This window comes from Lolium perenne, chromosome 7, assembly GCF_019359855.2.
Source record: "Lolium perenne isolate Kyuss_39 chromosome 7, Kyuss_2.0, whole genome shotgun sequence".
Lineage (NCBI taxonomy): Eukaryota > Viridiplantae > Streptophyta > Magnoliopsida > Poales > Poaceae > Lolium > Lolium perenne.
This window is the reverse complement of record NC_067250.2, coordinates 62,112,839-62,129,548: the sequence shown is the minus strand read 5'-3', so window position 1 is coordinate 62,129,548 and position 16,710 is coordinate 62,112,839. Positions and strand designations below refer to the sequence as shown.

The 16,710-nt window shown below is 40.4% G+C and overlaps 1 protein-coding gene across 1 annotated transcript; it reads left to right on the top strand.

Annotated features, from left to right (window-relative positions):
- The first annotated feature begins 14,174 nt into the window (after positions 1–14,174).
- Positions 14,175–14,903, top strand: LOC127313146 (chemocyanin). Its single transcript, XM_051343693.2, has 2 exons — positions 14,175–14,442; positions 14,532–14,903. Exons 1-2 carry the CDS (start codon positions 14,259–14,261, stop codon positions 14,738–14,740), a joined length of 393 nt encoding a protein of 130 aa, XP_051199653.1. The 5' UTR covers positions 14,175–14,258; the 3' UTR covers positions 14,741–14,903.
- Positions 14,904–16,710: the final 1,807 nt, after the last annotated feature.

The following is a 16,710-nucleotide window of genomic DNA, read 5'->3' as shown; positions in this document are numbered from 1 at the left end:
ATTTGCACTAAAATCATAAAAGTGGTATTTTTTGGAAAAGCAAATAAATACTCTATGATGAATTTCATTAGAATAACTTATCTTAAATATTTAAGAAGTAACAACATAAACGACATGGTTCTGATAAAACACTAACAATTCATTGTTACAACACATAGTCTCAAACACATACTTCATGGTACTAACCGTTACATAAAACATTGATCATACACACTTGCTAGCAGAACAAATATTAGTAGCTAAACAAAGTTGCATCATCTCCTACATAACTAAGCGGCCTTCATCAGTCCTTCACATGTTTAGAACAGTCAAATCTAACCTGATGTGTAGCTCCCTCATCTTTATAAGAACCATAATAAATGACCGTGCTTCGATCCCTAACTTGGCACATAACAGAGGACGATGTTCGATTCTGATCTCTTGTCATTAGTGGTACGTGTATGACCCATACAGGTAATAGTCAAGCACTTCAGAGCAAAGCAAAGCAGTATCTTCATATGGTAAATGATATCATTGAGCAAATTCGCCACGAATGTTCAGAGAAAAAATATTTTTAACACATATTAAAATTGTGTAAAAATTAATACTATGCAATACCAACTAGATTTTGTAACACAAGAATAAAAAAACCCAACCACATATGGTTGCGATCGATCACACATTAGGAAATGAACAAATGAGTTTGAGTCACTCATGTACATAAAAAAATACAGTACCAGTGCCACTCATCAATCAACACCGCTCTGTCGATCCATGTGTGCATAATTGACCACCACATGCCGTCTGAGGGGCATCCGAAATAAAACATATAGCAGGAATTCAGAACAGCATGCAGTGGCGCCATTGCGGCAGGAGCAGTAGAAAAAAGGAAGGAAGCACCAACAGAGGAGCATAGAGAAGAGCTACACAAGCAATGGACTTCAACATTTAATTAGTAACTTTGTTGCTCAATAGGTGAAAGATGATCTAATCTACTCCACTGCAATCCTTTTGTTGTTTTTGTTTCTATTACCTCAGGTTCTCTAAAACAAATTCCTAATAGTTGTTAAATGTGTGTTGCCTGCACTCAACTAAGTTTTGCTTTAGTCCCAGCAGTTTTGAAAATATCTTTTATGTACAAAAGCCAATACCAAAAATATATACTTGGAGATCGGAAATAAAAAAAACAAACTAAAAATAAAAACTTACCAAGAATTTGAGGTCATCTTCTTTCATCCTATAAACAAAGAACTGATCAAGCTCATAGAAGTCTTCGTCCTTGCACTGATATAATAAAACATTCGCTCCTTTAGAAGAACCCAGTTAATCTGACACATCTCCACATCCCAAATGTCAATGATGTCAGAGAACACAATCTTCTGCAAGGTATTATGGTTCATAGATAGCACATGGTAGCACGGAATCCCTCGGGTAAATCCATTATACAAAACACGCAAAGAAAAAGATAGGAAAAATGAGTTAAACTAAAATATGAGCATAAAAAATTAAGTGTTAAAGCACAAAACAAATCTATTATCAGTGTTTATAGCCCACTCCTTTAGCTTCTCATTGATGTCAGAAACATCAAGTTCATATTCATTTGGAGTCTCAAGATCTTCTGGATTAAAGAAGAAAGACACAATTTCAAAAGTGTTGATGTTGTATGCGGACATCAAAAACCTCCAATAAGGTCCGCAGATGAAATATTGTGTTTCATTATTCATTATGAAAAAGACATACTTGTACCCCCTAGGACACTTAGCAACTAGCCAATTCTTGACAAGGCTGTCAAGGAGAACCTTGAAAAAGATGGCACGGCCTACATAGAAATTACAATGAATCAAAAAAGTGTATCAAATGGACTTAGCAATTGCCATATATAGATGAAACATATTTAACTATAATTCATACAAAAATATATGTACAAAAGAGCAGAAAACAAGGACCTAATATTTCTAAAAATTTAGATATTAAGGTAAGACAACATGGACCTCATACTAGCCATGTATATAGATACTAAGGATACTATGGAAACAGGGACAATTGTTACTTTAATACATCAACATCATAATCTCTGCAATAATTAAATTCAAGAGAACGGAGATAAAAAAAAGTTAATACACCCTCCCTAAAGCGAGGCATCGTCAATATATCAACATTTCCTGCTCGATGGTTTGACCGCCCACCACAACGCGCTATAGGCTAACTACAAACAGAGCACAAGTTTGGGTTCGCAGTTGACTGATTGCAAATAAAATGAAAACTACATTAATCCTCCCTAAATACTATTGTTGTTGTTGTAGGACCGTATCCTCTCCACGAAACTTTCCCTGGAAATGGCTCTCCCTCTCCACCATCTCCTCTCCACCACTCCCCTCCTAGCTGGTGGTCATGGATCTCCCTCCACCTGATCTCACCAACCAGCACCTATTAACTGTAGGATCCATCTGCCATCATGGATTCTATGATTACGTGGGATTTCTCCCATAGATCTAAGGTGGCAAGCCAGGTACGTCGCATCTTCGGTTCATCTTCAAGCCAGGTTTCTTCTTGGTTGCCAAGTTCTCGGATTTCTCCTTTGATCTCAATGAGGAAAACGTGGCCCTGGCTTTGGAATCTTGTATTGGAGGTTATGCGGACCGGCTTCAAGTTCTATGGTTATATGATCAAAGTTTATGTTCCGGTGGCATCAAATAGAGTTGGTCATTTTATTCATGCCTTGGAATTCTTTAAGTGCATGGATTTCACATGTTATTTTCATATGTTCCACGACAAGATTACTCGGAAATCTTTGATCACTGATCTCTCTGATGATGATGGTTCATTGGAAGTCCCTGGAAAATTCAAATCAAAGCATGCGCCGTCTTATCTTAGAAATTTCCTTGTTCATCTTAAAGGAAAAACTAATGGAGTTGTTTCAAGATCGTTTGCTATCAAGCCAGATCTCAATGTTCTTCAGAGAAGTGCACGTGAAGTTACTCATCGATCACATCTGAAATCTGAAGAGCAGGCTATTCTGAATAACATCAAGATTGAGGATTCTTCTTCCTCAGAAGGTGCATGCGCATGCAGAAATTCAAATTCTATATCTCTACCGTTGCAGTTTGGCCGCGGTGCAGTTGCTAGTCCTTTGCGCTTTCATGAGGATTTTTCTTTGGACAATATTCATGATCTTATCCAAGCGGGTTACTCGCCTTCAGGTATCGTCTGGTATGTTCAGCTTTTTAAATCTGCGTGTACTAGATGTATCGCTTTGGGACAAAAGCTTCCAATGCAGAAACAAAGTCAGATGCATAGGCTGTCTCCGAGGTCATATGAAAAACGAATGTGCAGCAACATGGCAAACTAAAATCTGGAAGCCCAAAGTTTTACGACAATTATCTGATGTTGTATCAGTTGAGGTTTCATCGCCCAGAGTGCATATCCAGTCTTTTTTTAAACCGAATATTTCTGGTCGATCGCAATAGATATCGATAAAGAAAAAAGTCGAAATTTTTTGTACTATGTGCCTGACGGTGGGTCATCTTTCTTTGAGTTGTAATTCTACTCCACGATGCCAGTTTTGTTGGAAATATGGACATTCAGTTATGGGTTGCAAAACAGAAAAACAAAATCTCAAACAAACCTGGCGAGTTAAAAGGAAAGCGTGAGTTATCTATTGTTATTCAGAACGAAACAAATCATATTGACCGCAGTCTTTCTCCTAGCGCCGCTTCCTCGCTTTCCATCTGCGACCTCCACCACGATCCTCCAATGCCCAACTACCTGTGCAACCCCTTCTCTTTTGTTCCCAATGGTCTCGCCATTGATCATGGGCCACAAAGGCGCAGGGTGAGGTGTGACTTGGCGATTGGTGTGGTGCCTCCGTTGAACCATGACAGCTACGCCATTGCAGAAACAAACTTGGACGTCCATATCCAGCAACGCTTCGATGCTCGGTGGGAGCTGCGCAGGATGCTAAACCATGATGGTTTTCAGGTTAGATCTATTGAGAATTATGCTATTAGTCTAGGTCTGTTCAGCTTTGCAAATCCTTTTGTTAGAGATGTGGTAGTCGACATAACCTACACTATATATGATTGGCTAGAAGTTACTTTTGTTAAGCATGATGAAGCTCTGAATATGAGACCGGCAAACTTAGGGCAAGAGAAGTGGATCATGTTTCTCAGTTTTCCTTTGGATTACCAGGCTGAATATTGGTTTGAAAGAGCAGTAGATCTGTATTGTAGGCTAATTCTTTGGCACACTATTAATGATAATCATAATAGCCATGCTTGTGTTCTGGTTAAAGTCCAGCTTATGAGTGATGCTTTAGTGCCTAGAAGTTTTGTGCTGCGGAAGATGGGAGGTAGAAGGCGATCTTGGACTGTCCCAGTTTATCTGTTAAGGTTTGATCAATGGAATGATCATATACATGATGTACCTGTTGATGCTGAGGAAGAACCACCTGCTGATGGCAACCCACATCCCTTCCATGGGCCTCACACTACTGCTGAATAATGTTTTCAGCAAAGGCTGCAGATTTGGCTGCAGAAAAATGGTATGGTTGGTGGTGCTGGAGGGAATGTCTATCAGGTCAATCATAATTCTTAAGCTACCTTGTCCAATGCTGATGCATCAGTCATTTATCTTCCTAACAGGGGACAGGTGAATTATCAGAATATGCTAGGGATCAGGGTGTCTTATTTTCTGATGGAGTTGAACAACAACATATCAGACAGACCTATGACTGCTTGGAATGATATGATGTCTGACAATAGTTCAAGTTCTGCTGAAACCCTGCAAATTATCACTGGTGATAATGATGTTGTTGAATCAAGCGCACAATGTGAGCTAGAGCCATGGTTAGGGATGGATCCTCGGTGAATGATTATGAAGAAATTGCTCCAACTTTTCTCATTGCTAGGACTGTCTTACTGAACTTGCAGCAGCCAAACATTTTCATTGGTGCCACATCCTTGGGCTCAGCTATTTTACCGTCGGTTAATATGATCAAGACTTTATTTTCTAGCAAGGAAAGTAACAATGCAGATGAGGTTGCAATTATGGGACGATGTGTAGCCAGGAAGCTCTGCTTTGATGATTCTCATGCATCTACCTCTGATATGGTGTTATCTGAAACTTTTGTTCCTTAGCATTCTAACACTGAAACCATGAGGAGGAAATCTACCATGGTAGTAAAGCCTTCCTGTAGTGGACGCAAGAATTAGGTTCAAGTTACTACTGTAGTTCGTCGAAGTCCTAGAAACAATATCTATAATGGTTTCAAGGTAGACATGCCCTCTGATGCAAAAAAAAGAGAAGGTCCAAAGTTAAAAACCATGTGATCCCAGATGCTAGTGCTTCTTCTTCCAAACCTTCATCTGGAACTGCTGGAAATGATGCTTCTGCGCCCCCAGTGCTGCCTCCAAAGCCCATCCCAGTATTACATAAAATTGGTGTTAAGTTCTGTGGCATCCCACCTGAAGAACTGTCTCAAACGTATCTATAATTTCTTATGTTCCATGCTAGTTATATGACAATACTCACATGTTCTATATACACTTTACATCATTTTGATGCATTTTCCGGCACTAACCTATTAACAAGATGCCGAAGCGCCAGTTCCTGTTTTCTGTTGTTTTTGGTTTCAGAAATCTTACACAGAAAATATTCTCGGAATTGGACGAAACAAAAGCCCACGGCCCTATTTTCCACGGAGGGTTCCAGAACATCAAAGGAGAGTCGGAGGCGGCCAGCAGGGGGCCCACACCACCTGGTGGCGCGGCCAAGAGGGGGGGCGCGCCCCCCTAGGGTGTGGGCCCCTCGGGACTCCACCGACATCGCCCCTTCGCCTATATATTCTCTCAGTCGCGAAAACCCTAAAGGGGGAAGTCATATTCCACGAAGATTTCCGTAGCCGCCGCCATCGTGAAGACAAGTTTTGGTGGACATAATCTCTGTTCCGGCATGCCGTCGGGACGGGGAATTGCCCCCGGAGTCATCTCCATAGACACCACCGCCATCTTCATCGCTGTTGTTGTCTCCTATGATGAGGAGGGAGTAGTTCTCCCCCGAGGCTGAGGGCTTTACCGGTAGCTATGTGGTTCATCTCTCTCTCCCATGGTGTGATCTTTATGAATATGTAGATGTTACTCTTGTCTATTATGTACTCTAGAGGTTACTTTAATATGAACTCCGGATGTTGTGGAGCTTGTTTACTCCGGCTTGAGGGAGCTCTTGTAGCCCTACACAATGAATGGTGTTTGTTATCCAACAAGAGAGTGTTTGAGAGTAGTATTTATTTGTTCATCTATGTGATCATAGGCTTTGCAATCTAGATGTCATATGCTATTCAAGTGTTTTATTATGTGAACTTTGGAGTTACTGTGACCTCGGTGTAATGGCTACAGTGTGTGCGCCGTGTGTAACTCCCTTATGAATTGTGGTGTGTTAGTACCTCCTATGAATGCTCACGGTGACAGTGTGGGGTGTTTATTAGTACTTGGGAATACGCCTTTGAGGTGTGCTTTTGCACACTTGCCCAATGAATTTGAGTTCTTTATCCAACAGGAGAGTAGTATGATGAAGTGCTTATATTTATATTCAATTATGATTGCAATGTTGAGAGTGGCCACTAGTGAAAGTAGGATCCCTAGGCCTTGTTTCTAAATACTTCAAACATCGCTTATTTACTGTTTTACTGCATCTTTACTTCCTGCAATATTTACTTCAGATCGCAATTACCGTTTACCACCATCTATACCACCTGCATTTTAATATCTCTTCGCCGAACTAGTGCACCTATACATCTGACAAGTGTATTAGGTGTGTTGGGGACACAAGAGACTTCTTGTATCTTAATTGCAGGGTTGCTTGAGAGGAATATCTCTGACCTCTACCTCCCTGAGTTCGATAAACCTTGGGTGATTCACTTAAGGGAAACTTGCTGCTGTTCTACAAACCTCTGCTCTTGGAGGCCCAACACTGTCTACAGGAATAGAAGCGTGCGTAGACATCAATGATAAGCTACAAAAGTCGGATTCCGAAGACGAAGCTTGATGTTCAACAACATGCTTCGTTTAAATAAAGCTCCTTCTATCGTTGTTATGGAACTTTTTATATTATTCTTTTGGAACTATTATAGGACTTTAATACAAGTTGTTCTGCCTGTCATTTTTGTTCCCTCTAGTTGTTTATTAAATTGTTATGAACTCAACTCTTAGGCAGTGGCATATTTTATGTTGGAATATAAGGGACACAAATTCTGAGGATAAGCATAATGCCTTGCGCGCTCATATTGATTCTTCAGGTTGTGCCATTATCTGCCTACAGGAAACGAATAGGCGAGCTTTGATCACTCTTAAATTCGAAAATTTTGTCCAAAAAGTTTTGATAAATTCATTTTTTCCCTCTGATGGAAACTCTGGTGGCCTAGTGATAATTTGGAACAGTGTCATATTCAAAGATGAATTAGTAGAAAATATTTCATGGGCAGTAACAATTAAGGTCTGCTCTACTCAATCAAATAGCTGCTGGTATTTGGCTAATATTTATGGCCCGTGTGCTGGAGAATATAGGGATGTTATTAGGAGATTATAATTTTGTTCAATGGATGTATGATCTGCAGATTAATGACTCTGAGAATTGCATGTTATTAGGAGATTATAACTTCTACAGAGCACAAAGTGACAGGAATAAATATGGAGGAAATGTGGATGATGTGCTTTTGTTTACTGATGCAATTAGAGCTCAGAACCTAGTGGATTTACCCTTACATGGCGCCACTTATACCTGGAGCAATATGCAGTCGGATCCCCTGTTGGAAAGGCTATGTTGGTTTCTCACCTCGAATAATTGGACTTCTTCCTTTCCAAATACCACAGTGAAGGTTATGTCTAGACCAGTTTCAGATCATATACCGTGCTTGGTTTCAATCCAATCTACCATACCTAAAAGCAAGATTTTCCGTTTTGAGAACTTTTGGATACATCATCCGGGTTTTAAAGATACAACACAATCAGCTTGGCAAATCAAGGTGAGAAAGTCTAATGCAACTGCTGTTATAAATGGGAAACTGAAAAATGTCAGGAGAGCACTTATAAAGTGGAGTAAATCTATCTCCAAATTATCTCTTCTTATTAATAACTGTGAAATGGTGCTCAAGCAAGTAGATGACATTGAACAAATAAGGCTCCTCATGATTCCAGAGAGAAATTTCAGAATAATACTACGGAAGCATATTACTAGACTACTCTCTTATAAGCAGCAATATTGGAAAAAAAACGTTGTATGGAAAGATGGATTAAATATGGAGATGAGAACACCAAAAAATTTCATAGAATAGCAACAAAAAGACACAGGAAAAATCCTATTGCTACTTTAACTAATGTTGATGGTACAGTACTTACAAAGCATGATGGGAAGGCTCATGCTCTTTTTCAAGCATACACAAATAGGTTGGGAGTTAGTGATGATCATACTATGATGTTTAAATTGGGGAATTTTTTACTCCTATGGAAGCATTAGAAAGTGTGTCAGCCCCTTTCACTAAGGAAGAGATTGACAAAGTGATATATAAAACTCCTATTGATAAAGCACCCGGTCCAGATGGCTTTAATGGATGTTTCATAAAAACTTGCCAGGAAATTATCGCTTATGAGTTTTACAAGTTATGTCAAGAATTAGCAGAAGGGGAAGCCTTCTTGGACAGCATCAATACCTCCCTAATTACTCTGATTCCAAAGAAGCAATCTCCTTCTACAGTCAATGATTATAGACCAATTTCACTATTAAATTCTTGCCTCAAGTTACTCACTAAATTGCTGGCAGATAGATTGCAACAATGGATACTAAACTTGTTAGCTGTAACCAATATGGTTTTATCAGAGGAATAACATTTCAAGATTGCCTAGCATGGGCCTTCGATTTTATGCACCAATGTGAAACGTCTAGAAGGGAAATTATTGTTCTAAAATTGGACTTCGAAAAATCTTTCGACATGATTGAGTGTGGCACTATTCTTTGCATTTTGGAACAAGTGGGTTTTGATGAAACATGGTTCAAATGGATTAAATGTTTGCTTTCTTCTGCTCATTCTTTAATCCTTCTAAATGGAGTGCCCAGTAAATCCTTTCATTGCAAACGAGGAGTGAGGCAGGGCGACCCTCTCTCGCCACTTCTATTTGTGGCAGCAGCTAAACTATTGCAAGTTGTCATCAATAAAGAACTTCATGAAGGAAGACTTTCTTTACCAATTCCGTGTGGAGCTAAATTCCCTGTTATACAATATGCAAACGACACAATATTGGTAATGCAAGCTAACCCAAATGAGCTGATTCATCTAAAATATATTTTGATTGATTATGCCACATCAATGGGTCTGAAAATTAACTTTCAGAAGTCAAATCTAGTACCCATAAATATCTCTAGTCAGAGAGCTCAAGAATTGGCAGACATTTTTGGGTGTATTGTGGCATCTATGCCATTTGCGTAATTAGGCCTTCCAATGGGTACTACAAAACCTACTGTCACAGATTTATTGCCTTTGGTGAACATAATTGAAAGAAGAGTTTCTAGTTCAACACTTCTTATGTAACATGCTGGAAAGTTGTCCTATGCGAATGCAATTATTACTTCTATGGCTAACTTTAATATGTGCGCCATTGAGATTAATCCAAAGATTCTAGAACATATTGAAAAGATAAGAAGACGAGTTCTCCGGGAGCAAGAAAACCGATGATGGTGAAAAATGTCTTTCTTTAGCAGCATGGGACATGGTGTGCAGATCCAAAGACAAAGGAAATATGAAAATTCAAAACCAAGGTTTACTTCTGAAGTTCTTGGATAAATTTTAGAATAAAAAGGACATCCAGTGGGTGCATTTAATTTGGCAGACATACTATCAAAATTCTATATTGCATGCATCTAACATGTGTGGTTCTTTCTAGTGGAAATCTATTATGAAACTCTCTCCTATTATAAGAGGAATCGCATCTTGTAAGGTTGGTAATGGAAATACGAGTCTATTCTGGAAAGACGAATGGAGTAATAGAATTATGCAAGATATTTATTCCTGCCTCTTCTCATATGTTCAAGATGAGGACATATCAGTTGCAGACTACTGTTCTTCAGGGAATATTTTAGATGTCTTTCAACTCCCTTTATCCCCAGAAGCATTTCATCAATATCAGGAGGTACAAGGAATCATTCAGAATCTGAATATGATACAGGATGAAACTGACGTTTGGTCTTATAAATGGGGAGACACATATTCTTCCAGAAAATACTACAAATTTATTCACAGGTTATTTGATCCACCAACTCCTTTCTCATGTATTTGGAAGTCCAAATTATGGCCAAAGCTAAAGGTGTTCGCTTGGTTACTTCTCTCGGATAGATTAAATGCTCGAAACATGCTGAAGAGAAGACATCTAAATATTGGAAATAACTTCTCATGTGCTTTATATACCTCGGGGGATGAAGAAACGTTAGAACACCTATTTTTCTACTGCCATTTTAGTACCTCCTGCTGGTCAAGGTTGAACATCACATGGAATGGTGGTATTGATAAGTTTGATATGATTTGTCAAGTAAATTCAAGCTTCCGGGAGAGCCTATTTTTGAGATATTCATCATAGCTGCTTAGGGGATCTGGAAAGAAAGAAATAATCTTATTTTCAAAGGAATAAGAAACTCAAGATAATCCTGGAAGGCTAGAGTTATAGCAGATTTACAGCTTTTAAGATTCAGGGTCAACCAAAACATGGAAAACACAATTTCTCTTTTCAGAGATAGACTTTGATTTCTTTGTAAACTGGGTGTATGCACCCGAAATAATGTAAATATTGTGGCAATTAATATAGTACAACAGTAGGATCCTAATGTTGCTTGGTTCAAAAAAATGGTTGTATATATACTACTGGTACAAAGTAGTAATCATTCAATATGGTCTATATATTTACGGTGGCAAAAAAATAATGCACATCCTCATACTATATAATTGTTTCATATATGATATGGGCATAGCTCTCCCCTGTAGAATTGTGTCTATCACAAAATGATGCATTTTGTACAATTGCATGCATATATGAGCATCTCACAAACCCAGTTGCATGTTCATATTAGAACACATGATTAAAGTCAAATAGTTCGTAGAAATTCATGATATAGATTGCGAAATCAAACAAAACGACCCTTTCTCTAAACATTGGTATTTCGAACTCAAAATTCGTACACACAAAAGGAGATGGAATTAACACTAATCTACTAACTGGAGTCCCCTTTGAGGAAACCCCCAATCTGCAAACCCGGGATGCGTCCTAGATCTACACCAATCAGAGATTCCAACAACAAATCATAGAAATGAAGGACAAAAATATACTTAGCAGCGACATCTTGGCTACGAACAAGCACCAAAAAAGAAGAACATAGAAATATCTCCTTCCTCTGCCCTTCATCACTACCAAGAACATCATAGAAGCAGTCAGGAGATTCAAAATCCAAAAGGCCAAACACACCACACAGAGATTCGGAGACGAAATCGAACTTAAAAAGGACTAGAAACAAACATTCAACCGCTTTGCCCTGGTCCTCTCCGCCTGTTCGTCTCCGCCTCGCTTGCTCCAGAAGAGAGTGGAAATGACGCGCGACTCTGATTCGCAAAAAGAAAATGACGCGCGACTCTTCTACTTTGCCTGGTTATCTTTCTATTCTTAATAGGTGATCCCATTTCTCTTCACATGCAGCCTATCCACCTCATCAACCATCCCTAAGCAATCATTGGATGCCACCTAAGAAAATCAGATATAGATGATCCCCACTCTCATGCAGTTATGCCACGTCCTTACATCTAATTTATTAGCAGCTCAATTGTTCTATTACAGTACTAATATCTGAAGCGGAAGTGCATGTAGTACTCACTTCGGACGTGGCTCAATCAGCGTATGGAACGATTCATCTCCCTACATAAAAGAGCAAGCAACACGGAACGATTCATCTCCTCAATAAAAGAGCAAACATCCATTCGCCTCCATTTTCCCTTTCTCTCTCAATAAATGAGTGGCTAATCCTTTCCTCTCCCCATGGTAACTGCGTTCGTGCTATTGGCACTAATACTGCACCTGGCCAACTTCATATATTCGGAGTTACTCAACGTGTGCTATCAAACGGGGTGGGAAGGTCGATTAAGCCGTAACATGTGTGGTCGTCGGCAGACACAAGCATTTCATCCTCGAGTTCGTCATCAGCTGTTCTAAGAAGGTACGACGTCATCCTTTAATGCTCTGATTCATTGCAATTCTCAATCCGTAATTTTGTGTTTGTCATCCTCTCTCACTTAAAAATGATTCATTTCTTTCCCTCCTACTTTGGTGACGTTTACAGGGCTCTGCCAACGTTTATAAGTGCGATGCATTTTTGAAGCAGGTGTGGTATTGATTATCAAAGATGAATATTTTTTACTACAACCCATAATAAACATGTGGTAAGATTCTTATTTTTGTTGGTTCCTACATTGATATGCAATCTTTGGTTTGTTGGTCCATAAAATATATTTTTCTTGCTTAATTATTTGCATTTGCACATTAGCTTATGGATTGTCTACTAATGGATGCACACTTTTTTTTTGATATTTTCGCTTGCATTTCACTTGACTAATTCAATTATTTTATCAATTGTTTTGGGGTTTATACATCATTGCAGTCTTGCCGAGTTACTTTGGCCATTCGAGTACCAAGGAGGAACCGCACAAAACAAATGAAAAATATCTTACTGATCATATCTTGGCAATTTGTTCATATTTTCTTACTATCAGATCTAGGATCACCGAAGGTAGTCCAGATCATGGATAAAACGTGGCGAATGAAACCAAATATTGTGATGATTGAATAGCAGAACAAGTGAATGCCCATTTCCGTTTATCATGTATATTTTTGCCCAAACTAATCATCTCTGCAGTCAAATTGCACACTTGCAAGAATGTCCAATGACTACCAGTGAAAAGTTGATTGTTATGACAAATGATATTTATATCTTTTATTAGGCAGCAAAGATCGATAGTCAAAATAATGATAAAAAAATATGTGAACGTGCATTGCAGCTGGACTAAAGTGATGTGCATCTTTCAACTACTTTTGTAAAACTGCTTTTGCCAACTATCTATTTTCTTTGTAACATTTATACCATAAATTATGATGGTTAACCATCGCTAAAGCTGGTTTACTGAATATGTTAGAAAGACTTCATATTTTTATTTCAATAGAATTTTTTATTGTTTTAGTTTTTTGTAAACCTTTTTCATCAAGCATACATTTGTTGCTTACATATATGTTAATTATTCTCGCTTATTTCCCGCAGCACAGCGCGGGGCATCACCTAGTTATTGACAACCGTCGGACCACAAAACGAACAGCCTAACACATACACCCGAATGGCCCAAGAAACATCCAGTGAAGGGAAAAGAAACGAGCCCGCCCACTTCCGCACGAATCTTGACACAAGGTGATCCAGCGGTCGAGAAACGTCGACTAAGATTTAAAGGAGCTAGCTTGGGCAATTCAGTATAATTTTAGGACAGAGGGAGCTGTTCCCGTACTGCCGTGTTTGCGGTCGGCGCAGATTAGGGATCGGGTCTGGCAAAACCCATGCGCAGATCAAGCTTACCGGCCGGCAATTTGACTAACTCTGCCAATCAGCTCACCGCACGGTGCACGCAGGCTGGCGGGTAGTACTAATCATGCACCAATGTCAACTACTCCTGTATGAACAATCAGCCAGAGACACAGGAAAATGCCGACCATAGCCAAGAACTTAGACTATTACTACTCGTGATGCACAGCTAGGACGACACACGCGTGAGTGCGCTGGGACTGGCACCGTCGCACCGACACCTACGGGCAGCGAAGGAGTGCTTTGCAAGTGTCGCGGAACCCGGCAACACGCCATGGATAACTCTCTTTTCTCAGCAGAAGCCATCGGTACCATGGGCAGGGAAGCATCTTAAGCAAACAGTGTCAGCTCATCACGTGCGTCCGATCGTATTCTGATTCTCCGGCGGCATCGATTAGAATGCATGATCGGCGAATTAGTCAACCTGAATTCCAGCTCCATCTCCATGTTACGCGCAACATGTACGTGAGAGCGAGCACTGAGCACGCACCTGCAAACTATGCCTTCACTCCACCAGCTGAGTGTCTATAAAGTCCACACAACCAGGCCATCTCTGCAACTGCAAGCCAAGCATCCCCATCATCGCCCATCGCGTCGCGTCTTCTCTAGCTCTACTGCTTATTCGGTTAGCAATGGCGGCAGGTCAGGGAAGAGGCAGCGCAGCGCTCGTCGCCGGCCTCCTGCTCCTCTGCCTGCTCCTTCCGGCCGCCGACGCCGCCGCCAAGACGTACATCGTGGGCGACGACGCCGGCTGGAGCAAGAACCTCGAGACCACCTGGCTGGCCGGCAAGACCTTCTACGCCGGCGACGTGCTCGGTAAGTGCTCTGTCGCTCACTGCTGCTGCCTTCCGTGAGGGTACACATCGCCATTGTTGCCTATACTCACATGGAATGGATCCGTGCAGTGTTCAAGTACAACAAGGAGCACCACGACCTGGTGATGCTGGGCGGCAAGGGGTACCAGCGGTGCCAGGTGCCGCGGCACAGCAGCAAGAGCCGGGTGATGCGCACGGGCAACGACGCCGTCACGCTCCGCAGGGGCAACAACTACTTCATCTGCGGCGAGCCAGGGCACTGCAAGAACAACATGAAGCTCGCCGTCAAGGCCTGGTAGTGGTATACGATGGGCTCTGTCGATCATCGTCGACGCCCTTTACTATCTGTAGCTGGCTTCTTGTTCTCTCAACTTCTTTTTCGTCTTGTGGGTTTTCACTTTTCACTCGTCAGCTGTAGATCCGGTGCATACCTTGTCATGGTTGAGTAAACAACAGTGTTTTGTCTTCTGTTTAGCGACCCGAGTTTGGACCCTTTCGAGTAAACGAATTGATCACTAGGTAAAAATGTTCGGATTTGTATAAATGTCCAAGGTATGCCGGGAAAATGTTCATGAGTCCGGAAAAATTGTTCGCGGGTTCAACAAATGATCAATGAAGCGGAAAGTTGTTTGCGATTTCAGAAAAAACTATTCGCGGGTTCCCCTTACATGGAAAACTAATTGCAACAATAAAATAAAAATATTTTCTTGTATTCTCAGAAAAGCTGAGAAAACAGAAGAGAAATGAAAACATGAAAAAAAAATGAAACAAAAATGATAGTGATAAACGAAGTACAACTCGTAGCAAGCAACGTATAGTGCATGCGCCACGACCTGGAAAAGGGCAGCGTTGGCAAGAGAAAGTGATATTATCTTCTCTTGTTGTCGGATCTATATGTGTTGCATCCTGGCTTCCGCTTTACTGCAGGAAACGCACAAGGTGCTGACGGCTATTTTTCTATGCCGACCGCTAAATGTGGGGACTGTCGGCACAACGCTCGTTCCAGCCAGTCAGCAGGCAAGCCTCGGCACAGGAAGCCATGTGCCCACAGCAGCCGTCGGCACAATTTTGACCGGCAACATAGCCTCTCTGTCGTGACGGCGAGGTAACACCGGTAGACATGTGCCGTCGGCACAATTTTTCATTTCAGGTCAGTGACGAGGTCTGTGCCAACGGTAAAGCCATCGGCATAGCTATTTTCCATTTTACCACAACAATCTTACAAAATTGATAAATAAATCATTAGTATAAATAATATATCAAAATTTTCAGAAAAATAAGATCTATCTTTGAAAAATATCAAATTTGCAATATTGCAAACATCTCAAAAAACCTTCTCAGAAATGATGTACCATCTTCGATGTTTCCTGGCTTTATGCCAAACAACCAATGTTATGGCTAGAATCGTGGCATCGTTTGTGATAATGTGCCTGTTGGAGATATGCCCAAGAGGCAATAATAAAATGGTTATTATAATATATCTTTGTGTTTATGATAAATGTTTGCATACCATGCTATAATTGTATTAACCGAAACATTGATACATGTGTGTTATGTAAACAACAAGAAGTCCCTAGTAAGCCTCTTGTATAACTAGCTTGTTGATTAATAGATGATCATGGTTTCGTGATCATGAACATTGGATGTTATTAATAACAAGATTATGTCATTAGGTGAATGAAATAATGGACATACACCCAAATAAGCGTAGCATAAGATCACGTCATTAAGTTCAGTTTGCTATAAGCTTTCGATACATAGTTACCTAGTCCTTCGATCATGAGATCATGTAAATCACTTATACCGGAAGGGTACTTTGATTACATCAAACGCCACTGCGTAAATGGGTGGTTATAAAGGTGGAATTAAGTATTCGGAAAGTATGAGTTGAGGCATATGGATCAAGAGTGGAATTTGTCCATCCCGATGACGGATAGATATACTCTGGGCCCTCTCGGTGGAATGTCGTCTGATTAGCTTGCAAGCATGTGAATAGTTCACAAGAGATGATATGCCATGGTACGAGTAAAGAGTACTTGTCGGAGACGAGGTTGAACGAGGTATAGAGATACCGATGATCAAACCTCGGACAAGTAAAATATCGCGAGACAAAAGGAATCGGTATCGTATGTAAATGGTTCAATCGATCACTAAGTTATCGTTAAATATGTGGGAGCCATTATGGATCTCCAGATCCCGCTATTGGTTATTGGTCGGAGAAGAGTCACGACCATGTCTGCATAGTTGACGAACCGTAGGGTGACACACT